General features: G+C 42.3%; 1 protein-coding gene across 2 annotated transcripts; it reads right to left on the reverse strand.

Annotated features, from left to right (window-relative positions):
- On the reverse strand, positions 1–26980 carry ASAH1 (N-acylsphingosine amidohydrolase 1). Of its 2 annotated transcripts, none has more exons than XM_061584251.1 (14): positions 26678–26980; positions 18321–18367; positions 15311–15401; positions 14245–14331; positions 8533–8611; positions 7588–7662; positions 7459–7504; positions 5746–5890; positions 4634–4688; positions 4219–4300; positions 3823–3954; positions 3345–3468; positions 1901–1957; positions 1–1385 (listed from the first exon to the last, which is right to left on the reverse strand). In XM_061584251.1, the coding sequence occupies exons 1-14, from the start codon at positions 26963–26965 to the stop codon at positions 1296–1298; spliced, it is 1398 nt and encodes a 465-aa protein (XP_061440235.1). In that variant the 5' UTR covers positions 26966–26980; the 3' UTR covers positions 1–1295. The 2 variants fall into 2 exon arrangements, with proteins under 2 accessions (XP_061440235.1, XP_061440236.1); XM_061584252.1 differs by lacking the exon at positions 26678–26980 and adding an exon at positions 26234–26323.

Below are 26980 nucleotides of genomic sequence, written 5' to 3' on the forward strand. Positions count from 1 at the left end.
TTTTCCCGCATAGTTTTTATTGTAAAGTGATCGATAATATGTTAAAAGTACCTTCTTAATACTGATTAGCAGTACTGAAACATTCAAAGCCTCAGTTAACTTACTACAAAAGTAGAGCAACTTTTATTCTGAAGCAATAGTGTCTAAACCTTTTAGTAAGTGGACCACAAAAGAAACATCAAACTATGAGATAGTGACAATATAATGCATGTGGTAGTACAGATGGAGACACTCCATGTGCCTCGGTTACGTTTCCCCCCCTCTAATCTACAAAACTGGGGAGCAGGCAGTTGTACATGGAAGAGGAGGCAGCAGGCAGGCAATGTTGGCCCAATTTTCCCATAGCCAGGAATGCCCCAGACCACTGTTTATACTACCAGTGCGTCGGATTTAGCCAACTATGCTCTAAAAAAAGTGACTTAAAATGTGTCTGTATTGGAAGGAGTGCAACTGCTACTAGGCCTGGTGAACAGCCATACCCTCCATTTACCTCCCTCTGCTGATAATACCACCTTTCTCTCTTTAAAAGGGCAGGATATAACAGCCTGGCCATATGTTTGTCACTTAAGGAAAGAGTGGTGCAAGACGCTCACTGCTCTCCCACTCAGCTCTTAAAAAACAAAACTAAACACCGCAGGAAGGAGCCAGGATAGCTCTGTGGAACTCCTTCCAACCTGAGAGAAGTGCTATGCTGCTGTTTTCCCAGGCTGGACTGACCATCCCACAGCGCTGTCTCCCTATTTTAAAGGGATGAACGGGGGAGCCAAAAGCCACGTAGCATTCATTCAGCCTGGAAAAAACACACTGTAGTGCTGAGGTAGCTGGTAGTCAGAGGAGCAGCTGAATCACAAAGCCAAACTGGACTTTATTTCAAAAGACTGACAACAATGCTGCACCTGAAAGAATGTGTACAATGCCATTTCCAAGCTGTCCTCATTTCCAGGGCTACAATCCCATACCTGAGCCTGACTGAACAATGAGAGACTAAACATGCCTAGGACTGTGCTGCAAGACATTTTCTAAACACTGACTAACCGAAGCAGCATTGTAAAAAAATAGGGATCCAAAAAGCTGACTGTTTTAGTTTCAATTCATAGAAAGCAGACATATGAAAAGAGGTGTTGCAGGATAAGTGTCAGTCTGTTGTCTGAACTGGCAAGCCATCACACATCTCCCAAGATTAGAAGGCCATCACATGCAACATACTGCAAGCTAAGGAGCTTCTTGGATAAAGTACAGCATCTCCCCCCACCCCACCCCACAGACAGCATCCATTCCACAGGCAACTGCAATCCTCACCAGGGGCTACAAGGATCTGGACACTCCCTCAGATAAGTCTCTATGCGGCCTTCAGAAACCTCCATCAGTGTAGTAGCCACAGTCAACTAAACGGAGGGGAGAAAGTTGTAACAACAACCTTAGTCAGTTCAAATCAATGCCATGAAAGTATGTCAATACAAAAGTGCTTTTTTATGACTTGAAAACTACAGATATTTGATCTTAGCTAAAGCAAAATATAAAGCTCACATGCAACACAACCATGCTTTATAGATGTCTGTGTAAAAATACTCCACACAAAGTGGATTTGGAGCTGCCAATTTCTATAGGAAAGTTAACAGACCTACCACCATAAATTTGCCAGTGCTACTGCCATAGCTATTAGTAGTAAGCTTTTTGTTTTTGCACATTGCTTATACGGTCTTAATGCCTGCTTTTATCCCTTGCCTAGGGATCCAAGCAGTACTAGGAAGAATATTTTTTAAAATTCTTGAGGTAGAGAGCAGCTGTTGTTGGAACCATCCGCCTTGAAAGGAGCAATAGGGATTTTTCTCCCCTTTTGAACATGAGGACTTGATGAAAGCAAGGACATGCTAGACAAGTCACAGTAGGGAAGAGTTACCTTATTGAGAATAGGCTTTGTGGAGAGAATATTGTACATAGCTGATGATGAGAGGTTCTGGGGGAGAAAAAAGAAAACAGATTCAACAGTGGGGACTTGAACCAAAAAGAAAGTCAACACAAGCAATTTCATTACCAAACTTGCAGCAGCCATAATACAAGCAGCCACAATATCTAATCTCTGCTAAGCAGCAAAGAAACCAAAACACTATTTGATCTATAGAGCAGTAAGTGGGACCACAGGCAAAAGTATTCTGGATTAACTAATAAAGACTGCCCTACTTAAAATTTTCACCAGACTTAAGTTTACATCATACTAGAATTTCCAATCTTGTGCAGATCTACTCTGAAGTAAATTCTACTGGGTTTCATGGAGTTATTCTTGAATATACATGGAATTATTTTTGTGAAACAGACCAGCAGTCATCATCAATGTGGCACTTATGGGCACCAGTGTACCCATCATCACCTCCTATGGTGCTCGCAAAAGGTATCAGTATCTCCTAAAAAAAATCCAGTTTTGCTTTTCCTGCTCAGTTCCAGTTTCCCCCTGCTCGGCCTCTTCTACACAGAACATACTCCTTTAAAACATGTCCACATGTCACTGGATGCCAGGATTGGACACTCTGTTCTAAACAGAAAAGAGGTGCAAAGCATCTCCCTGAGAGAGCACAGCCTTTTTTCCCATTAAGGGGGAAGGGCTGATGGGGGAGGGCCAAGTTTGCACCATTTCGTGGTCTTGTCTCTTTCAGATGTGGCAACTGTTTTGTGTTATGCCACACATGTAAAGGACAGTCATTTTGTTACTGACTTTCATCCTTTCTCACAATTCCAAATGTACCCACAGGCCCCCAAAGGCTGGCAACCCCTGCAGTAGATCGACACAGCTACTCATCTAGAAAGCAATTCTTTCTTACTCTAGTGTATTACACAGATGGCAGAAGCCTGCCAATTTTTTCTCAGGCAGCTGGGGGGGAAAAATCTTCAGTTCTGAAACTACAGAGAAGCGGTGGGGGAGGGGGTGGCTTTTAAGAGCACGGAAAAATAAGGTGGAAATGAAAGGGATGGAAGTATGGGGTAGCTTCAGGAGGTGCTGGGAGCCACATAGAAGTGATTCTGGGGCTGCAGGTTACCCACCTGTCTTATATTGGCTCAAGACAAAGAGCACCTTGATAAGAGCCACTGCTCTAGATCTCCTCATGCTCAGGGAGGAGAGGAAGGTGGGAGTGTACTAGCCTAAGGCTTGCTGTGTCTCATAACACAAAACGAAAGCCAAGCCAAAGAGTTATTATAAGGCCTCAACAAATGCCTGTTACAGTGGATCTAAACTGCCATCCTGAGCCCGGTTGAGCACACAAAGTGTCATTTCAATTATTGGGTTTAGTCACCTGTAACAGGGCATCGGCTTACATCATTGTGTAAAACTGTACATTTCACAGACCTACCTCTTGCTTTGTTTGATTCAAGCACCTCATTGTAGGTCCTCTCCGGTCATCCAGAATGAGCGGATCCTTCCAGCGATCATAATTGGTCTCCAAAACATACCAGACCCCTCCTTCCGGGTCCAAGCTTGAAAGAAAGAGCAAATAACATCTATTTTCCATCAATAAAGCAACGTAATATTTTTTATTTTTAAACATGTCACCCCCCCTTAAAGGTGCTTAAAGCAGAATACCCCAAAACAGGTTTCATGCCACAAAAGCACTCATTTGAATAATATAAGCTGAAAGCCATTTTAAATGGTGTATTTTAAACTGAAAAAAGAGGAAAAACTGATTAAATCTATAAAAGCAAAGAATGTAAACAAAGAAACCTGTGCAAAAAGACTGAAGTCATATAGTAGCTTGTTTAGCAGCTTTAGCAAAATCCATTATAGACAACAGAGCTATCTGCTGAAACAGCTTTATTATCAAACATACTTACGTCCAAATGTCCAAGGCTGAAACTCGAGAACGTGTAATAACACAACCCTCACCAGATTTGTTTCCTGCTAGTATGAAGTAAGCTGGAGCCAATAGTTTTGTGTTAGCCAGTTTGTCCTTTGCATCCTCATAACTATGTGCAATAAAAGAAACTTCAATAAGAGACAACTTAACTAGGTATGCAGATTGTAAACTAGATGTCTGAACATTAAACAAAGTTTCCTTAGTAACACATGATTTTCTGTATTTCCCATTTCCTGGAACCAAGATAGCTGCAGAGACCCTCAAAACAAGAAAGAACCTCAGACTAAAGCCAAGGGAAACTATAAAAATGTGACTGTACATAATTTCAACACCACATATATGTAGATATACCACTTGACAACTTGACTGTTACCTTGTACTGTTTTCCAACACAGTTCTGGTGAGGAAACTCATCCACCAACCATTTCTCTGGCCAAGGATCCACTCAAAGAGTCCTATAAGAAATACAAATTAGAAGAGCTTTAAGGCTACAGTGATTTATTAGTGCCGAAGAATCTCATATCTCAGTCTTAATGCAATTTAGCTGAAAGTCAGCCCAATTACTTTCAGTGTGACTTACTTCAAGGTCAATATTTGGGTGTGGCCTACTATTGCACCACATCACCCTGCTTCTTATTTATAGTATGCATCACACTACTTTCTTCACTTTGTGCCCGTATCTTGTGTAATTGGTGTCTCCAATGGTTCAAGGCTATAATACTACTAAAAATGCTCCCTTTTATTTATTTTTTAAATGCACACAAGAATAGAGCATTAGGAATACTCACCAACATAACCTCCATCAAGACTGAACCGCTCATTCATGGTTAGAGTAAAAGCACCCTAAAACATTAAGTCAGTTAACAGAGTTTAGACTTGAATTAATCATATTGATACCCAACAGTTAGAAAACAGAGACTAAGCTAAGCTGATTGTGTACTGTCTTGGGTAGTTTCTCACATGGAGAAAGTCCAACCTGAATGACAGAACATTGTTATTAAGGCCCAAAGGACATGTAATACAATGTTTTACAGAGGCTTTTTATCTCTGTACATATTTGTGTATGCACGTGTGTGTGAGAGAGAGAGAGAAAGGTCTACTCATAGGGGGTAGTTATCAGGGCTCTAACTCATTAGGAACTAGCCTAAGATTTGGTATACAAGTAGACCAAGATACCCCACTTACTAGAAAATGGGAGAATTGTTTTGTACACTTCTCCCCCAAAATGGGCACATTCAAAGCGCCTCTCCAGAGTGGTTAAAAGTGCTTCCAGTTCAATGAGAAAGCAGAAATTTGGGGCACACATAGCCACAAGCCACACTGATTGCAGGAATAATCTAACTCTTGATGCTTAGGGCATGACATTTAGTTTGGGAGGTCAGCATTGGAGCACCAACTGAAGATAGAGTACTATGCATATGATGAAGTGAACTCCAGTCAACCAACGCTTAAACTTATTTTAGCATGTTGAGCATTTAAGGTGCTGCAAGCCTGCTGATTTTGCTACAATACACTAATATGTCTGCTGTTCTGGAATTCAAGCAGGAAAGACTACAGACCAGTTTTCACATAAGTTACCAAAAAAACCCAAAACATAAGAAGCAGGCTCCAGACTCTGTAACTTGTGAATATGCAGGACAAGAGAAGAACAACTGATCCTGGTTTTCAGGCAAACTATGATTTGAGCAAACCACAGTTTGCAACATCACACACACTGGCAAATTAAGGGCTGATGCTACCAGACATGGAAACTTCCAGTCTTCTCTCCTTACTCACAAAGAAAGGGGCAGATGGAGTGTGCAAGCCTCAGCTTCAGGCCTGTTCACGCTCGTAATGGCAAACTCGGCTTTACAGGTAGATCAGAATACAGCTAGTATTGGCCAAATGAAAGAATACTCACTGGCCTGACCCCAGACACCATTCCCACATAGCCTGCAAGATTTGCAGACTTAAACACTGTTTTATTGTTCTTCTGAAAATCCAGTGACACCATTAGTGGTTTCAGCTTCATTGTTATGATCCAAGAACTGTTGTGCACATCCCACCTACAAGAAAACCAGAACTATTTAAATATAAGCAATAGCTACATATTTAATGCTGATTGCAAGCTACAATTACTCTAGTGCAGCCTTTCCCGACCTTTGGGTCCCCAGTTGTCGCTGAGCTGCAACTCCCATTAGCCCCAGCCAGCATGGCCAATGGTCAGGAGTGATGGGAATTGTAGCCCAGTGACATCTGGGGATCCAAAGGTTGGGAAAGGCAACTCTCCTACAGTTTAGAGCTTTTCAGCACTCCAACAGCTAACATTTGAGCTGTTTACCTCTACACTTGAAAAAATGAGTATACAAAAATCTATCTGTGTCATCAGAAACATGCATCAGATTCATACAAATCCTGAGGAGAAGTGAGATTTCTATGAGGGGGATCTCTGGGGTAACACCAGTTGTACCAGGGACCCCACAAGTGTTTCCTGGCACCTGAGTGATTCAGATAGGAGTATAAAAAATGCTGCAGACAAACATCTGCTGAAAGGAAAAATAAAAGCTTACCATAATGCCATGGTGGGATAATGGGGAAGGGAGAACAGACACCAGAGTGGGGAGAGGAAATGGGAGGCAGACCTCTGTCGTAACTGACTGAGAGGTCTAATTTATAAACTGGAAGGAATTATTTTACCAGCATTCTCCAATCCCCACACTTCAGGGAAGGGAGCAACTTTGCAAAACCAAAACTTACATCTCTAAGCTTAAGGGAGATATCAGGATAGGGAGGGAAGAGGGCATTGAGGGAGAGCTTTGTTGTGTCTGACAGGTTAAGCTTGTAATCAGAGGGCGTTATTTTACTCAGAAAGCAAGTCCCTTTTAGTTCGTCCCACCTCAGCCGAATCAAGCATCCTCCGAAGTGATTTGAGCTGAATCTATGAAGTGCTGAACTGAATCCATGTGCACCCCTACCCTATCCTACCCTCCAGCCTCAGAAAGTTTGATCCAGATGGAGGACTCTCCTGAACAGGGTGGAAGGTGGTGCAGGGAGCTGCAGGGGTGAGAAATGGGCAAAACCCACCTCACTTCCTCTTCTGTTAGTAGAGGTGTTTGCTACACTGAGCAGGGGGTTAGACTCAATGGCCTTATAGGCCCCTTCCAACTTTACAGTTCTATGATTCTATGGATCAGAAGCCCTTTTGTGAGTGCAAGATCCCAATTAGATTGCACCCATAGCCTTCATGGAACACCACTAGGTCATGATCTTTTCTTTCTCTTTTAAAAAAGCCACTATATGCTTGTTTCAAAATAAAAATTGTTTTAAAAAAACCCAAAGTCACTATGCTGAAAACAGCAAGAAAACAACAACTGCAGGACTTCTTCATTTTATAGAAAATGGTGAGGTGGGATGTATTTTCTCTCTAAAGATGCTCCAAAGAAACTGAGAAAGAAAGGCCTTTAAATCACCATGGTTAAATATGTTTCAGATTAACCAAAAGCTCAGCTAGTTGCTTAGTCTCATAAGAGCAAAAAAGAAAAGAAAAATTATTCCCTCTGCTCTCTGCAGTCCCCAGCTCTAGAGAGTTTGGGGACCCGCCAGAACAGGGTGGACCTCACTATTATGTACATACCCAAGAAACAGTCCAAAATCAAGATTTCTGGCATGGTACAGCTTTCCTGGAAAAGAAAAAAAATGGAATTAAGATCAAAGAAAAAACACCATTTTAAAAATACAAAGGAACAGCTAAGCAAGGACTTACCCGTTTTGTCTTCTGCGACTATTGAAGTGCACAATGTGAAGATTTCATAGAAGACATTGAACACAACCATGTCACCTAAATTGGGGGATGGGGGGTGAGGAAGGAGGAAAGACACCTTTGATCAAAGTAATCATTAAAAACAGTCAATAAAAGAGAGTATGTGAAGAAAAGGAAGAAATAGTAGAGAGTTCACATCTTTAGACTATCACCTCTCAGTCACCGTGCTTGATTCAAATATAGGCCACAAGGCAGAGACACTAACAGGGAATCTATAAGAATTGCCATTTCAGAAGTTACTTTGAAGCCTGGAAAGAAGATGGGCAACTTGTTGGTCCATGCTGTTTTTGCATCTCTGTGAGACACCTTGAGGATTCCCTCATTTCAACTTTAAATTAATATGGGAAAGAAGCAGACTTGCCCTCCTGAATTAATGCAATACAGGCAGCAGATAAGCTATAGCTTGAAAATATTTAATTCAGGAATAGGATGACAGGATCCTATTCTGTGTTCAGACAGAAATACAGGGTTGTTTTCAGCTAAGTCCTACACAGAGTAGTTAAACTGAAATTACTGAACCTAAGTTAGTCGTGTCCATTAACTTCAATGGGCCTTCTCCAAGCAGGACTAGCATTGAATACCACCATAATCTTCAAATATTGTGTTCTCTGCATGTAAAGGAAAGAGGACGTATGTGGTCCAAGCCGTGTTCCCATCTTTACTGCTCTGGCTTTTACTCAGGAGAACACCTGGTCAGGTCTTACATTTGAATAGAACTCTGTTCTTCATATCTATCACATGCATTAAGCATTCCTGCGGTGGCTGAAATATTCAATTGCAGCAAATAATGCCTATAAAACACACACACAGGAGGGGGGGAAGAGAGCGAGTGAGCGAGAGAGCGAATGAGAATAATTTCAGAGCCTGTAATAACACAATGGAAATTACCTAAAGGAGATTCGATTGCAGAAGCAATGCCTTTGACTTCTTCATTGAAAGGATAGGGAAGAGTGGACCCTAACCAAGCCTAAAAGGAAAAGCCAAAAGTAGTGAAAATTGGAAAATGCAGTAACTATATATTTTGAATTTTTCTGTCTTCACATACTTTCTTCTTAATGCTGATTATTTCACTCAGTGTAAGCAGAGGAACTTTACAGAGAATTAGGGTCATTTCACATATCACAGAGACAAGTTCCATTTTGCTGCTGAATCTAATCAACAGGAGATGCAGCCAATTATGGTTCTCCAATGTGTGTATCAGGATAACACGTTTGTTGAATTTGCACTATACAGTTTTTAGGAGTACACATAAAAAAACATGCAGTGTGAGAAGGGGTCTTTAGTTGCCTCAGTAGATATTTGAGATTTTGTAGACCATTTAAGAGAAACATTGAGCAAGAAACTTGTTTATCAAGAACGTCTCTTTATGATGACCTCCAATAACAATGACAAAAAGTTCAAGGCACTGTGATATTTCACAATAGCTGAACATGGTTGCTCCCAGCATTTGAGAACTCCAGCACGTTTCCCATTTGCATTTTTTACATTCATTTTAATACCTGGGTTCACACAGAATATTGGAGAAGCATAGAGAACGACAGAGATTCAGGGCCTTGAGGAAGATCAATACAGAACTGTTGCATAATCATGTCCTCACTTCTGCACAAACCGTGACTACACATTAAGAATGTGCAGGTTGGTTAACAAATTTAATTCAATGTCCCTGAGTAAGTAAGCTGCAGCAGCTCACACTGCCATTTCTACAGCTCTTATTACACAACATCCATTTTATAGATTTCTATTCTGTCCTTCATTAACTATTTATTTATTTGATTTATATCCCTTCATCCCGGTAGGAGACCAGGGCACCAAACAGAAGCACTAAAAACACTTTAAAACATCATAAAAACAGGCTTTAATATATATTAAAAGACAACAACCATTAAAAACATTAAAACAAAGCATCTTTAAAAACATTTTAAAGCTTTAAAAACACCTTTAAAAAAGGCTTAAAAAGTATTAAAAAGTAATTCCAACACAGATGAGACTTAATCCCAGTCTGCAACTTAAAAGGCTTGTTGAAAGAGGAAGGGTTCAGTAGACACCAAAAAGATAACCGAGATGACACCTGTTTAATATTTAAGGGGAGGGAATTCCAAAGGGTAGGCGTCACCACGCTAAAGGTTTGTTTCCTATGTTGTGCAGAATAGACCTCCGGATAAGATGGTATCTGCAGGAGGCTCTCACCTGCAGAGCGCAGTGATCAACTGGATATATAAGGGATAAGACATTCTTTCATGTATCCTGGTCCCAAGATCTATAGGGCTTTGTACACTAAAACTAGAACCTTGAACATAGCTAATAGGTAGCCAGTGCAATTCTTTCACTAGCTGAGTGACTCCAGTGAGCAGTCTCCCCACCACATTTTGCACCACTTGCAGTTTCCTGACCAACCTCAAGAGTAGCCCCACATAGAGCGCATTACAGTAATCCAGCCTGGAGGTGACCAGTGCATGGACAACAGTGGTCAGGCTATCCTGGTCCAGAAACAGCTGCCTTACCAGCTGAAGCTGATAAAAGGCACTCCTAGCCACTGAGGCCACCTGGGCCTCTAGTGACAAAGATGGATCCACGAGCACCCCTGGACTATGGACCTGCTCTTTCAGAGGAAGTACGACCCCATCCAAAGCAGGCAACTGACCAATTATCTGAACTCAGGAACCACCAACCCACAGCATCTCCGTCTTGCTAGGATTCAGAGTCAGTTTATTGGCCCTCATCCAGCCCACCACTGAGTCCAGGCAGTGGTCCAGGGCTTGCACGGCCTCTTCCAATTCTGATGTTATGGAGAAATAGAGCTGGGTATCATCAGAGCACTGACACCTTACTGCAATCTCCTGATGACGGCTCCCAAGGGCTTCATATAGATATTAAACAGCATGGGGGACAAGATGGGGCCCCACAGCACCACACAGTACAACTGCCAGGGGGCCGAAAGACAATCAACCAATGCTATTCTCTGAAAACGACCCTGGAGATAGGATCGGAACCCCTGTAAAACAGTGCCTCCAATACCCATCTCACCAAGTCAGCCCAGAAGGATACCATGGTCAATGGTATTAAAAGCTGCCAAGCTGCAACTTTACCCTCAAAGTGCCTTGCAAACAATTCACAGTGGGCCTCCAAAGAGTTTAAACTCCTTTTCCTGAACTTGATGTCAACAGACCCCTGACAATATGGAAAAGTTCCAAGGGAGGGCTACTTGAGGATGCGATGGTGGAAGAGAAGTGGGCCTTCTTTGTTGCCCTCACTGCTGCACAGTAGGCACAGTTATGATGCTTTACTTGTGCTACTCAGCCTCACAGCACATCTTTCGCCACTTGCGCTCTAGCCGTCATCCAGCCTATTTTATTGCCTTTAGATCACTGGTGTACCAGGGTGCAAACAGGGCTCCACAGTGCAGGGGAGGGTGCTTGGGGGCAACTATTTCCACAGCAGTCTACAACAAACTCATAATAAGACAAGCTGGTCATGCCATCCATTCATGTCTTAATAAAGCAGCTGCAGAGGAATCATTCACAGGGCATTATCGGTACACAAGACCATACTCATCTATGATTTGGTGTGCATTACTGAGACCTGGTGGGTGAGCTGGGAGGAGCTGGTCTGACCCTGCTTTGCCCACCTGGATATAAATGTGACATTTATATTGTTGTAAGCGGTCTGCTCATTTGAACTTCTTGTTAGCCTGCACTCCCCTGATGAAGGCCTAAAAACCAATAGGCTGAAACGCGTCGGGTTTGAATATACAATAAATTCCTATTTTTCTAACATCTTGGTTTTCGCCCCCCCCTTTTTTTCCTGCTTGCCATGATGCGGCCAGCAACGTGTCCTCTCAACCCTTGCCCTTCTTGGCTTATTAAAGCTTGCTGAGGGGGTTTGACTGAGTGGATCCAGGGTGTGGTCAATGCATCATCGCAGAAGGGAATGGTTCCAGCCACCCTGAAAGAGGTGGTGATCTGACCACTCCTGAAAAAGCCCACCCTGGACCCATTGGTCTGCAACAATTACCAACCAGTCACAAATATCCCCTTTTTAGGGAAGGTGATTCAGAGGGTTGTGGCGCAGCAACTGCAAGTATTCTTGGATGAAACAGGTTATCTTGACCCATTCCAGTCTGGGTTCAGGCCTGGTAATGGGACTGAATTGGCCTTGGTCGCCCTGATGGATAACCTTTATCAAGAGAAGGACATGGGGAGTGCGACCCTGTTACTCTTACTTGATCTCTCAGCGGCTTTTGATACCATTGACCATGGTATCCTTCTGGGCTGACTTGTTGAGATGGGTATTGGAGGCACTGTTTTACAGTGGTTCTGATCCTATCTCCAGGGTCGTTTTCACAGAATAGCATTGGTTGACTGACTTTTGGCCCCCTGGCAGTTGTGCTGTGAGGTGCCTCAGGGTACCATCTTGTCTCCCATGCTGTGTAATATCTATATGAAGCCCTTGGGAGTGGTCATCAGGAGATTTGGGGCAAGGAGTCAGCAGTATGCTGATGATACCTAGCTCTATTTCTCTGTAACATCTGAATCGGGAGAGGCTGTGCAAGCCCCGGACTGCTGCCTGGACTCAGTGGTGGGCTAGATGAGGGTCAATAAACCGAGTCTGAATCCTAGCAAAACGGAGGCACTATGGGTTGGTGGTTCCTGAGTTCAGATAATTGGTCAGTTGCCTGCTTTGAATGGGGTCATACTTCCTCTGAAAGAGCAGGTCTGTAGTCTGGGGGTGCTCCTAGATTCATCTTTGTCACTAGAGGCCCAGGTGACCTCAGTGGCTAGGAGTGCCTTTTACCAGCTTCAGCGGTAAAACAGCTGCGGCCATTTCTGGACCGGGATAGCCTGACCACTGTTGTCCATGCACTGGTAGCCTCCAGGCTGGATTACTATAATGTGCTCTATGTGGGGCTGCCCTTGAGGTTGGTCCAGAAGCTGCAGCTGGTGCAAAATGCGGCAGCGAAACTGCTCACTGGAGCGGGGTATTGCCAACATGTCACCCCACTGCTGAAAGAATTGCACTGGCTGCCCATTTGCTACTGGGCCAAGTTCAAGGTTCTAGTTTCGGTGTACAAAGCCCTATACAGCTCGGGACCAGGATACCTGAAAGATCGTCTTACCCCTTATATACCCAGTCGATCACTGCTCTCTGCAGGTGAGGGCCTCCTGCAGATACCATCTTATCAGGAAGTCTGTTCCGCACATCATAGGAAATGGACCTTTAGTGTGGTGGCACCTACCCTGTGGAACTTCCTACCCTTAAATATTAGACAGGCGCCATGTCTGTTATCTTTTCGGGGCCTATTGAAGACCTTCCTTTTTCAACAAGCCTTCTAAGTTGAGACCTTATCCCAGTCTGCTTCTTTGTTGGAATTGCTTTTTAATATGCTTTTAAACCTTTTTTTTAATAATATGGTTTTTAATTTTTTTTAAAGTCCTCAAAGCTTTTTTTAAAAAAATGTTTTTAAAGTTGTTTTGTTTTAATGTATTTTAATGTCCATTTTTATTATGTTGTGTTTTTAGTGCTTTTGTTTGCCGCCCTGAGCTCCTGCTGGGAGGAAGGGCGATTTATAAATTAAATAATAAATACATAAATAAGTTATCCTTGCCCAATTCCCTGAAAGCAAAATGATCCAAACCCAGGTTTAAAAGAGAGAAAAGAATAAATAGGCTTTCTTCTATTTCTGAGCAACGCTACTGATAGCAATGGATATTGGAGGCATTCAACAAGAAAACACGCTGTGAAATATTAGAAGACGTGTATAATATCATAATGTAAATTTTTGACAGGATTACATGGATTTGAAAAGCATTTCAATGATTTGGATTTCTGGAAGGCTTCTTTGCAACTTGACCATCAACAGAGATCTCCCCTCCCCCACCAAAGTTATTCAGGGTCATACTATGTAGAGCTTATCACAAGATTAGTCTACAAGCATCCTTTCTGCAGCTGTCTGAATCCCTTTTAGTTGTTCTTCCTCATGTAGCAAAGGGCCACAGCTCAATGGTGAAGCACATGCTTTGCATACAGAAGATTTCTGATTCAATCCCCTGCATCTCCAGGTAGGTCTGGGGAAGACCCCTGCCTAAAATGTTGGAGAGCTGCTGCCAATTTGTGTAAACCAGGGGTAGCCATGTGATGCCCTCCAGGTGTTGCTGGACTGCATCTCTCATCAGTCCCAGTCTGCATGGCTAATGGTCAGGAACGATAGGCGTTGTAGTCCTAAACATCTGGAAGACACCACGTGTGCTTCCCCTGGTGCAAACAATACTGAGCTTGATGGACCAACAGTCAGACTCTGTGTAAGGCAGCTTCCTACATTCCAAGCAACTGTCGGCTAGTCTGGAGTGATGATAAACCACAACAGTTTTTCCATTCTGCCTGGTCATTTACAAACTCAAAATCTTGATTCGCTTTTTAAGTGTAGTTGCACACCAAATAGGTCTTCATTAAGGCTTCTACAAGGATAGTAATGACTCCTGCAGGAATATTAAGCAGCAAGTAATGTTTATAACTGCTACGTTTATTTTCCTGTCTATTGTTATTAGCAGTAACTATACATACACGTTCAGCAAGCTGAATTATGGTCATTGGAAAAATACTCACCAATTTAGATTCCAACGATGCTATAAGTTTTTCACTACGGAGGAATGCAGCTACCATATCTTTCATAGACTTAATCATAGACTTCATCTAGAAAAAGTTTAAGAAAAGCTCAGATGAATACACTTTAGGATAATGGAATGCAAGAGCCACTTAATCATATAAACCTTTCACCTGTGCCTGAAAACTAATGACAGCACATACAAAAAGTAGCTTTTAAATGGTAATGAGTTGGCACTTTCAGCTATGCTTATTGATGCATTTTCACCCTTCTTTTGTAAGAGTACAGAAATGTTGATCAAGGAAGCCTCATGTGTTTTAAGGGTCCCATCTCTGAAAGCTCTGGCCTTCCAAGTCTTGGCTGATAGTAGTGACTGCTTCAAGGGAAAAGAAGCCCTAATTTTATGAGCATCTTGTTGTATCTCTTTGGATATCCATCCTAATAAAGCCTCTGCCAACTTACATCCTAATAAGGCAGGGATAGCCAATGTGATGCCCTACAGATGTTTTGGACTACAACTCCCATTATGGCTGATAATTGGTCAAGATAGCTGGGGCTGAAGGGCGTTGCAAGTCACAATATCTGGAGGGCACCAGATTGGCTATTGTTGCAATAAGGCCTCCTTCAGAACTTTACAATTGCAAACTCCCACTCCTCTGAACTCAGCAGTGGAATAGGGTCAGAGAAGAGAGTAGGAGAGGAGGTTTGTCTCCATTAAAATTCCACTAGGTAAAACTTATGACTATATCCCAGAAGCCTTAAAAAAAAACCCAAACATGCAACAGAAAATTAACTCAAAGCCTAAGAGCTCATACAGCCTAAGCACATTTATCTGAATGAAGTTAGTTACAGCCATTTTTCTATGCATTCAGACAGAACAATGCACAATTCAAGCATCTTTTCCTGTAAATAATTTTAAATATTTCTGCTCTTATTGGAAACAGGATTAAAATCTGTGTCAGAAATTAATGTTTGCCTTTCTTTAAAAATACGACTCCCCTACCACCACGCACACACCAAATGTACAACCAACAAAGAAGAGTTCAAGATCCCCACCAACTTGCATACCTCTACTTTTTTGTCACGTGCCATCTGGGCCCATCTCTCACTTGGTGGCAAGTCAAGATTTATTATGTATGTAGGAATCTTTCCTTTGTACCTGAAAAAAGACGAGTTTTCATGAAATTCATAAGGTGTCACTAAATTTAAACCACTGTCTTACAGCTGTTCCCTTCAGTTGTTTTTATACGTTTTGGTAATTTTTTACTAAGCAATCTGCTACATTCTTTCAATTACTATAGTTACATCATCTGGTTTTCATCCATCACCAGTATTTAACACAAGTGCACCTTAGTTACACTTAAACCAAGTAGTGGTTTCCGTATTGTTTAAACGGAGGGGCGAACATATTTTTGTCTTCTTTTATTATCTCCTAAGGCAATCCATCTTTTTAAGGGTAACTTACATATTTCCTAAACCTTTCCACATGGCCTCACTCTGATATTTCCAAAGACAACCAGTGTCTCAAACTAGACATAATTTCCCTAGATGAACTTTTAGCTAGTGATAAACAAAGCTATCTGTCCCTTTAAAGTATGTTCAGATATTTCTGTTAATCAGCTAATGTAAGCAGGGTACCATTTAGTTTGTTTGCAGCAGTACCACAGTCCTGACTCAATACACTAAAGTTTAAAGTTTAAGTTAACTAACTTTGTGAGAAAACAGGGGTGTGCTTACCGTATATTCCGGCGTATAAGATGACTTTTTAACCCTGGAAAATCTTCTCCAAAGTCAGGGGTCGTCTTATACGCCGGGTGTCGTCTTATTAGGGTTGCCATATTGCCCGGATAGCCGGGTTTTACCCGGATTCTAAGCATGCCACCCAGCACCCAGCTAGCCCCTTAGGTGGCCCGGATTCTCAGCTTTCATTTTAAAAAAAAATTAAGATTCTAGGTGGTGCGGTTCTCGAGATATATATAAAAACGTCAGGAGCCCCCCCCCGGTTAAATCTTTTTTTAAACTACTGTATAGCACTTCGTAGCTTTAACCCCGCCCGTTCAGGATTTCAGCCAATCAGTGAAGTGTTTGTTTGGTGGCAGTGTCTGCAAAACCTCATTGCGAGGCCAGAAAATGGTGGTTTCCCCTCCTGTTTATCTGAAAATCTCATAAATTGGGTAGGTATATACATTTCAGTTTTTCCCCCTGTTGTGTGTAGGAGTCAGATCCTGGGCAGTGTTTTGAAAACCTTCCCAATAGTTGCTTTTGGGGGTAAAAACAGTGCTAATCCCATATGTCCAGAGTAAATCCTATTGAATTCAGTAGGAATTACTTTTGAGTAGACATGATTATGAATGTGCTGAAAATCAATGGGACTTTGGAGTGAATGTAAAAAAGAATTGTGTTTGTGTTCTCTTTCTGCCCCCCCCCAGTCCTATTTTAAAGCAAGTAGGCAGGGCTTACTTAGGTATTGCAGTTTTTATTCTGTAGGAAACTAATACTGATTTTTAAAAAACTAATACTGATTTTTCTGCAATGACCAATTGGTTTGACAATAAACTATTATATGGGCTGTATGTATTTATACATCTGCAGTGTGTGCATGTGTGTATGGAGTCTTTCCAACACCCCTGTGAGGTAGGGTTGCAAACCAAGGCAGCTCACAAGAAGAAATAAAGCCATTTAAAATCCAATGACCATAAAACAAGTATAAACAGTTGCAAAACAGTGTAAAGTGGCATGATTCGGAATTTTGGGTTGTGTGAATGAAGTTGCTTATCACTTGAGGTTGCATTTCTGTCCCTGTTTGAGTAAGCCCCATTGAATACGCTGGGACTTGCTTCTGAATAAATAAATTTAGGATTGCACTATAAATATCTTTACAGTTTGTGTAAAAAATATATTTGATAGTTATGCTTATATAAATATTTCTTCATTTATCATATTTTTGGTTTTTGGTTAGGAATCCTGACTGGTTGTGAGATGCTTAGTTTTTTGCCTTATAGGAATCTTGTTGTGGTTGGTATGGTATTACATTTAGGAAAGTGTTACTGCCTTCTGTATTTTTTTTTCCTATTTGCATTTCACTTATCTTTAACCTCACTCTGTTACAGCCATAGAAGCAACAGCAGCATATGCAAGATAATTAACTCCCATTAGTGATAAGAACAAGAATTTATAATTATTATTTCAATTAAAACAAGAGGCTTATCAATACTTTGAAGAGGACCAGATATTTATTTTCTCTCTGAGCCCAGGACTGGGTCTTTCATGATGCCCGGTGTGTGTGTGTGGGGGGGGGGGAGCAGGAGAGTAGTCGATAAGACAGACATCCTGGCATTGATAATCGAATTAGCAAGGTATGTGTGGGGTTGTTGTACACTTCCAGGCTCAGTTTCATTTTGAGTATGGAGGTGGAACCTGTGTAGATGTGGTTATCAAAGGGAGAAGAAATTTTGAGTTAAGCAAAGCTCTGCTTTTATAAAACCTAAGAAACATACAGTACTTTGAATGTCTGAGTGCCTGCACCAGTGGAATACTGGAGGAACTTGTAAAACTTGCTGCAACAGTATTTAGAACTGAGCATGTGGTGTGAAAGACTCCTTTTCCTAACATTTTGGCTTCTTGTTTTTCTCTGATTGTGTATTTTTATTGTTTTTACTATATTTGTAAGCTGTGCTGAGCTCTGTTTTTAACAGCAAAAGGGCAGGATATAAATTCTCTTAATCAATCAATAAATACTCCATAGTGTTGGAAACTAGAGTCTAGGCATTTAATGTTGCTTTTAAAAAAAAGATTTCTCACATCTTTCCCCAGTTTTTGGTGGTAATTCCTAGGCACAAAAACAAAACAACTGGACAATCCAAATATTAATATTTATAAGTTTATAAGTGACAGTTTTCCTGCTAAGTACCTGCATGACATAAGCAGGGGTAGTCTTATACGGCGAGTATATCCCAAACTCTATATTTTAACTGGAAAAGTTGGGGGTCGTCTTATACGCCCAGTCGTCTTATACGCCGGAATATACGGTATATCAGCAGCTATCAGCTACTCAGCTGTCCTTTATTAAGTTACTTACGTCGGTCCTGAGGGAGGATACTCATGTGTTTTGCATTCTTCAGCAAACTGCAAAAGTAAGACAGAACCTTTTTGAGAAGAAATATTTTTCCTCCTTTCATGCAAAAACATTCAGTGTTCTCATTGCCTTTTCAGCTTTGGGAGTAAAAAAATAATAAGATGGAGGCTGCAATCATACACAAACTTATCAGAGACTAGCTCCCATGGAATTCAGTGGACCTTACTTAGGACTGCACTGCAAGACTTTTAACAATATACCTGTAGAAGTGGACTGGTTTGCACATAACTAAACCATGTGCTACATGAAGAAGCTGTAGTGAGCCTCTGGCCTATGAAGTCCCCTCTCACTTTTGATGGATGCCAGAAGGAGGAGGAGATGGAAATTACCTCCTTCCACCTTTTAACCATCTGTGGACTTGGACCAGGATGTGAGAGAGACGCAGTGTTTTCTTGCCTAGCAGCTCCCCCCCCCCACAAAACAAAAAACTGCTCTTTGTGGCAGGTTAGATTAAGGAAAAGAGTCCCATTTGTAATAATGTGGACCAGTAGTTCTCCACCCCTAGTTTAAACTATAGCTAGCATAAAAGCAAAGATCATAAACAATGGCTTTATTCTGGCTTGTCAATTTAATGCCGGAAGTGGATGCTTCCAGTCTCCACCTCTGGCATGTATCGGAGAGGAAGGGGTGTGTGCATAAGGCACTTATGCAGCAAATTTATATAATGCTAAAATAATGGTTTATATTACATATGGACTGTTGCAGTAAGTCACCACAAATTATATCCTGCCAAGTTAACTCATACTCCACCTACTTGAAGCTCTGCCAGAGGCATTTCTTTTCATGTGGTATAGTAGCACTGAATTCGCACATAGTGTTTATCCATGGGTAATTCAACAGCAACAGGGCCAGCTCCAAAGGGTGGCTAGGTGGGACCCTGGATGAGGGCCCCTCCGGTCCCCTTCCACGATCCATGGAGCTTCTGAGTCACCCACTATTCCCTCGCTCCACCTACCTTTCTCGGCTGACTTTTATTGCTGTGCACAGTGTGGACGCAGCACTACCATTAACCAATATGGCGGCCGAAGTTTCCCTAAGGTGCTGATGCCCCTGCCGGCATCTTCGTTGATGGCAGAGATGCACGCACGTAGCATGCATGAGTGCCATCAACCAAGATGGCGGCGGAGGCTTCAGCCCCTTAGGGAAACTGTGGCCGCCATCTTGGTTAATGGTAGTACTGTGCGTGCAGCCCACATAGCTGTAAAAGGCAGGAGACAGGTAGGTGGGGTATGCATGCGTGCACACACACATGCCAGGGCCCTGGTCAAGCTGGCGTCCAAGGGCTCTGGCATGCCTGGGGCTGGCCCTGAATAGCAAGACAGGTCTTTTTAAATCATGTAGCTGAAATCAAGAAAGCTTTTACATTGTTACACAGGAAATGTTAAAAATGTGTTTTCCATATTATACAAATTAAGTACTGTGTATTTAGATTATGCTTTTCAATAATGACCAGGGTTTACGAACACAGAATTCCTGTGGTAAACACACATGAATGATAGGGGACCAGTATTGCAGCTGATACAAATCCTCCAGACAGATTACTACCAACTGTATTTGGAGATAATCCCCACAACTTGGCAAAATTGCTTAGAAACCATTTTGGTATATAGCCAGTATATAAAACAATAATAAAAATTAATAATAAAACGAAGCAAGCACTGGTTACTCAGTCATACATGAACAAACAAGGCAGCTTCTGTTTTTTGCAATGAGAAGCAACTCTGGAAAAATTTAAAATAGATGCCAAAGGCATACATCTGAAGGAGTTCACTTTGTATTTATCTATCTACATCTTTCCTGTCCTGTAAGCCCTGCAAAGGATACCATCTACAACTGGAGAGTTTCTCAAGGGTGCATATATTGTTGATGGTCTTATTCTTATCTACCTTGTCTTTGAAATGACTCTTAAGCTTCTGGATACAAGGAACACTGGACGCAAAGTAAGCTGACTCAGCAAAATGCTAACAATTTGGCCCACAGGGAATCAGCTCCACCATGAGGTGTGGTAACGCCACCCTAACCTTCAAGAGTATCCTGACTAGGGTTGCCTTCAAAGGCATCCTGTGCAGATGACAATGGCTCCATTTACATATCACACCAACCTTGGGATACCAGAAGTACCACAGGCAAGGCATGATTGGCATGCATTATCATAGTTATACCATCTTATCCATGATTTGAATTAAGTGAAACTTTTGCCAGAACAAGTTTTTGCTTTCTGTTGTGTGTTTGCCTCTGGATGGCTCTTGGATCTAGTACGGTCTGAACTTTTGCCTTGCTTGAGAAGTGAGATATTCCAGTCTGATGCCATAGAAAAGAGGTAGGCTCGGCTAGAAATTCACATCTATGTAGAGGCCCATATCACCCAACCCCCACTCGACAGTGGATAGGCAAGAGGCTCTACGGGCTGAAAAGTAAAAGAAAAAAAAATAAAAAAGTAACTGTATCAGTATAACCTAGAGCAGGGGTGGGGAACCTGAGGGCCTCATTTGGATTCTAGCTTCCAACAGCTCTAGCCAGCACAGCCAGTGGCCAGTGATGATGGAAGCTGTAAGCCAATAACATCTGGAGGGCCACTGCATTCCCCACCCTGGCCTAGAGCAAAATCTGGTTAGCTCTGCCTTCTTTGTAAGTATTGAAATAAGAGTTTTCAAGCTGCTTATTAAAACATAATGAGAAGGTACTTAAGCAGAGACCATTTAGAAAAATACTCAAGAGCTGGGCAGTACATATGCCTCTAATTAAGAGAAGAAAAAGAAATCATAGGACTCTCAAAAGCATTACTCAACCAATCGGTTATGTAAGCGGACACAGAGATGTCACTACTTTAGGCTTGGAGTGGGCTGTTCAGCTACTCAACTGCAGAGCGGCAGTTCCCAGATTAGCAACAGCATCTGTCCCCTTGAAGGGCCTCTTCAATTTCTTAAGTAGGATTCCTAGAAAAAGAAAAGGCCTATATGCTTCCCATACTATGTGTTTGCATCCCCACACACTGTCATATAATTTAGCAGAATTCACTAGCCCTATTAAGGTGTTAGGAGCTGGGACAATACTGGCTAGCTCCATTGCTCCCATCCCATCTCCATATCCCTCCCCACCGCCCTATGCATATCAGAGGGCAAACATCTGCAGCATGGAGCTGATGGATCCGCATAGGCTCCCTGCAAGATTTAGAACCTTGCTCCATCAAGGCTCTGCATCAGGTGAGGACCCTACACAAACACATGAACAGGGCTACTGAATGAGTCAGAACCATGCTGCGTTGAAGTTCTCAGTCTGTGATCCACATCGGTGGTGTTCATCTGGTTGGTTGTGGAACATCAGTACATGATGGTTCCACTCAACCTATGTTGGGATGTGTTGGGTGCTGGCACAGAACTGGCCACAAGGAAGCAAACTACTGTGATAAATGTTAAGATATATATGCCAACTCTCAAAGAGAAAAAAACAAAGATAGTCTCAGTGGTACCAGGGCAGCAACATATGAAAGGCAGCACATTCATTTAGTAGTATTTATTCATGTCATTTATTGGCACAATGCCTTTTTATGGGACTAGTATATAATGGAACCATGGGCCAGCAGAGGACTGTATGCCCTGGCTCCCAGGAAGGCTCCCCTTGACTCATCCATGGTCAGAGAAGGGACAGCTGCAGGGTGCTGCTGCCAGAAAGGACTGTGCTCCAATTGCCAGTAGCCCTGGGATTACAAACAAAGGACACTCTAGCCCCATCCACAGGCCACAGAACAAGGGATGCTGCATTTAAAAGGCAAGGCAGCCCTCTTGTTCAGACCAGATAATGCATAGGGATTATAGCCCCCTTCACACATGTGTTGTGTGAAGGGGAATCATGCAAGAATGGGGCTGCACCTGTTCCCATTATTGAGGTTTATGCCTAAACACATTATGATTGGGGGCAGGCATAATGGCTTCACACAGGGATAGGGGCTGAACGGTCACCCCATTGTATACATGATTCCCCTTCACAAATGTGTGGCTTGTCTAACTTCAAGAATTGGCACATGAACTTGCCTGTCTCTTTCTTCCCTCCCCATTTTTTTCCTTTTGCATGATGGAATATATTCACTCTTTGGATTTGGAGGTATTTCCTCTGCATCAAGAACAATCTATTGAAAAGCTAATCACTATTTTCTTTGTTAATCTTGTTCAATAGAATATAGCAATAGTTCTCTATTCTATACCAATTACAATCCACAAATATTTAGTTATTGCTATAGGATTACCAGGTCTAATTATTTTCCATGCTATCTTTTTTTTTTAAAGGGCTATTCAATTTTTCTTTGCTGTTTTTAATGAAACACTTCAGTGTAATTAAAAATATTAACCCCCTCCATTTAACTGTTTGGGAATCTTTGAATCTTTTGCACAGTTTTTGCTAAGTTTTGGTTATTCAAAAGACAGATCTTGCAATTGCTAATTGATATAAAAGAGAAGAAAGCAAGTGATAGGTTTTGTAATAATAGTTTAAATATTGCTTTATCTTTCTCCTGCAAAAATAAGAGATATACAGCCTAAACAAGATTAAATGGAAATGGACTGCCTTCAAGTCGATCCCAACTTATGGCGACCCTATGAATAGGGATTTCATGGTAAGCGGTATTCAGAGGGGGTTTACCATTGCCTCCCTCTGGCCAGTCCTCCCCAGCTGGATAGGGCCTGCTCAGCTTGCCACAGCTGCACAAGCCAGCCCCTTCCTTGTCCGCAACTGCCAGCTGGGGGGGCAACTGGGCTCCTTGGGACTATGCAGCGCTGCACAGGTGGCAGGGCACGTAACCCCTGAGCCACTCACTGTGGGGGTGATCTTTAGCTGGCCCTTTACACCCAGGAGACACAAGTGGGGATTTGAACTCATAGACTCTGGACTCCCAGCCAGGCTCTCCTTCCCACTGCGCTACACAAGCAAGGATGCAATTAAAGGCATCACTATGAGAGGCATTATTTCACACCACAGGATGGTGCGACAGAGAAAAAAAATAGATGTGGCAAACTTCAAAGACTTGCCCTGGGATCAGGGATCCACAATTTTTGATGTTTTTTTCTAATTAGGCAAACGATTCATACTCTGACATACACTCAGCCTTAAGCCCATTTAATAGTTTACCTTGCAAAGTCACCCAAGTGAGTGGAACCAGGGCTGTTGTAAATCATGGGAAACTGATGCAAACTTACTTCCTTTATTCCCTAAACATGGAAGAACTAGTTCATTTCATAATATCAGAAATCTTGACTATATAATAAACATGGGATTTCCCCTCTGATTGGGTCTGAACAAATGCTCCCATATTGGTCACAGGCCACAAACAAACAGCCCACTTTATTTCTCTCAAGGTCAACCACAACCAATTTTGCAGTGAGGCACACTTCAACATATGTGGTACACTTTAAAAATTGAAAATGCAAGCAAAGTACAGAAAAATTGGAAGCAGAAGGCAGGCTCCTCTGACCAAACTGTGGTAATACAAGTGTAACATGACATCTTAATATCCTTAGCCATAAGATGCATGTTGAGCATTCGTCAATATTAATTAAGGCCACATTTTGCTGTTCTGTGGGGAAAGAACATATTTTTCAAGGTAGGATTACAGATACATGAGCTGCAGCACTCAGCAATTTGTTTAAACAAAACAGGAAGGAAATTGCTGTGTAAAGTCACAAGATGCAACATAAGCCTATCTGAACTTCCCACAAGTTGAACTTGAGAAAATAGCCTGGCCCTGTTCAAAGAGACAAGCAAGATAGGGGGAAATGTAACAGTGTATGAGATGAAGTAAATAAAATATTTTTGCTACTACATATTATCATGGAGAACACTATAAGCCAATTAGCTCTTGAATGTTTTGTGAGGGAGAATGGCTAAAATTAGATGCTTAAATCTATTTAGTCTTCTAAGCAAACACCGGTGACCAGAAGCAATGGTAATACTAAGGAGGGGCTGTACAGAAAGCAAAGTAAGAGAGATTAAACTTTAACAGGTTTAAACTCACAAGGTGAGAGATTATAATTACATGCTTTAATGAGTTAGCTTCACCAACCAGTGCAAGTAAAAGACAAACCAAAGGTATTTTCACAAATGGTAACAATATGTCACTTTGGCCTGTATATAGAAAGGAAACATTTAAAATTACATGCATTCTGGTCAATATAGTACAGGTGTTTTGTTCAAGAGTCCACAACTGGCTAACACCTTTACTAGGACCAACCAAAAAGTCACAGAAGTGTGGCAAGCGTTTAAGTTCTGAAGAACTCTTCATCAGGTAAGATGTTACACAAGGTAGGCGATGGTTTGTACATGGAAAACTAAAGTATTTTTCTACTTTATTTTTCTTCATCTAACCACCTTCTACTTTGTGTAACATCTTGCCTGATGAAGAGTTTGAACTCAAAAGCATGCCGCACTTCTGTAACTTTTTGGTTGCTCCTAGTAAAGGTATTACCCATCTATGTATGTTTGTGTCTTCTTTTACGGATCCACACACTACCCTTGGTTTACTTCGGTTTCATTTGATGTACTGCCACAGCAAGCACCCAGTTTTGAAATGATCTGTGAAAATGCCTCACAGAAAAGCTCTCCAAGCTAACTGATTATCCAGACCTTTAGACCTTCAGCTTCTACCAGGCGTGGCCCAAGTGAAATATATGACTAAGGGACAATTCAAATATCTGACTTTGGATGACAAAACATGTGCAAGAAGAACTCTTTGTCCTATGACCATGCAGTGAAGCAGACAGTTGACTGCTTCAGCACATGGGCTGATCCCAGTTTTCTGCACCTCTGCAGTGCTTTGGACACTAGGTAGATGAGTTGTATAAAAATGTAACTATGCAGTAAATAACAACTACCACCAATTTCAGTGCCATTGCTTGATTTTGAAGATTTGAGAGGCCCATTCAAATCAGCTTCCAAGTCGTGATTGCCACTCCAGAAAGCCCCCCCCCCATGGTTGTGGCAAACGGATGGCAAAGCAGCATGCACAGGCTCACAACTATTCCCTTCATTGCTACTTCATGTATTTTAAGCCTCAGTGCTGCCACTAAGAACCTATTATCTGAAGTATTGGCTCAAATTAGTAAAGCACTCATACAACCAATACACTCAAGGAAGGGGGTGGGGGAAACACCCCATTCATTCAGTGCTACTTACAAATAGTTGTGTGGATGGAAAGTCTGTAGGCACAAAATGCAGCTGATTATGATTCAGGACAGAAGCTTCTCAAGATCTTACATAAACCCAACCCATAGGGCACACAATGGCTAGTCCTGCAATTGCCTGAAAGATGTAGGGGAGAGTAAATACAGCCCTGCACTTTAGCATCCCTAGCAAAAGGAGATGAGAAACAACAGGGGGTAATTTCTCTACCTCTACAACTTTACACACCCATTGGATTAACCATCCCTTTAAGTCCTTGGGCCATTGCTCTGCTCAAAATCAGGTTGGCAAAAGGTAGATTGTTTTGGGATCCTCACCCACCCCCTAATACTAGGCCTGAGGCTAGAAGTATGCAAATAAAACAGTCCAGGCTACATTTGCTTCATCACCAGTGCTTCATTTCTAGCAAAAAGGAGAAGGGTGGGACAAGACTAGAGTTTGTTTGGTCTAACCCAGCCTTTCCCAACCAGTGTGCCTCCAGATGTTGTTGGACCACAACTCCCATCAGCCTCAGCCAGCATTGCCAATGGTCAGGAAAGATGGGAGTTGTGGTCCAACAACATCTGGAGGCACACTGGTTGGGAAAGGCTGGTCTAACCCCTCAATCTAGGAGCCCATGATGTGCAAGGATACTCAGATACTTGAAGTTAAGGGTACATACACTCTGCATCTGCTTAGAAATACTTTACCTGATTCTTATGTCACATATGTTCTAGGATTCAGCCCTGGCACTGAAAACGGCAGGACTGAGCCAAGGAAAACCCTACTCCACAATCTACACAGGCCGCACACCATACACTTAAAAGCACATTTTCCTCCCAAAGAATCTTGGGAACTGCAGTTTGTTAAGAGTGCTGGGAATTGCGGCTCTGTTAAGGGATAAACTACATTTCCCATGATTCTTTGAGGGAGGGAAAATGTGCTTTTAAATTTCACAGCTGAAGGTAACCTCAGCCAGTTTAAAGGTCAAACTTTAAAGGTATAGACGGGCCTCAGCACCATCAGCTCTCTTTCGAATATAAGTGGTGCCCGGGAGAAAGGGCTCGCTTGCGAGAGACGACAGGGAGTGCCAGTGTCAGCAGCTCCCTCGGAAACAGAACTCGCCCTGCGGCACCTCCCTCCGCGGAACTCACCGGGTCCTTGGCCAGCACGGCCGCCCAAACGGAGGCTACAGCGACAACGATCACCACCAACACCCGCATCTTCTTGCAGTCTGCCGGATTCCGATTATCACTGCCGTGACAACCCCACTTTGAGGCGAGCGGAGGAGGAAGAGGACAGTGCAAGAGAGTCACATGACTTTCCGCACGGCGGAGGAGCAGCAGCTGCTCCTTCGTCACGTGACCCAACCCGGCGAAATTTACCAGTACCAAGCAGAGGAAGCGAAAGCTAGTTAAGTGCTCGCTGGTGGAACGTTCCATTCAGCTGCGTGTTAG

This window comes from Rhineura floridana, chromosome 9 (genome assembly GCF_030035675.1).
Source record: "Rhineura floridana isolate rRhiFlo1 chromosome 9, rRhiFlo1.hap2, whole genome shotgun sequence".
Classification (NCBI taxonomy): Eukaryota; Metazoa; Chordata; class Lepidosauria; order Squamata; family Rhineuridae; genus Rhineura; species Rhineura floridana.

Excerpts from the sequence above, each read along its gene's own strand:
- ASAH1 (XM_061584251.1), bottom strand. The coding sequence starts at position 26,965 with ATGGAACGTTCCACCAGCGAGCACTTAACTAGCTTTCGCTTCCTCTGC. Across the intron at positions 14,332-15,310 it reads CACGTGACAAAAAAGTAGAG|ATGAAGTCTATGATTAAGTC; the intron begins GTATGCAAGTTG and ends AACTTTTTCTAG. Across the intron at positions 3,469-3,822 it reads TCAGCCTTGGACATTTGGAC|CTTGGACCCGGAAGGAGGGG; the intron begins GTAAGTATGTTT and ends CTTTCTTTCAAG.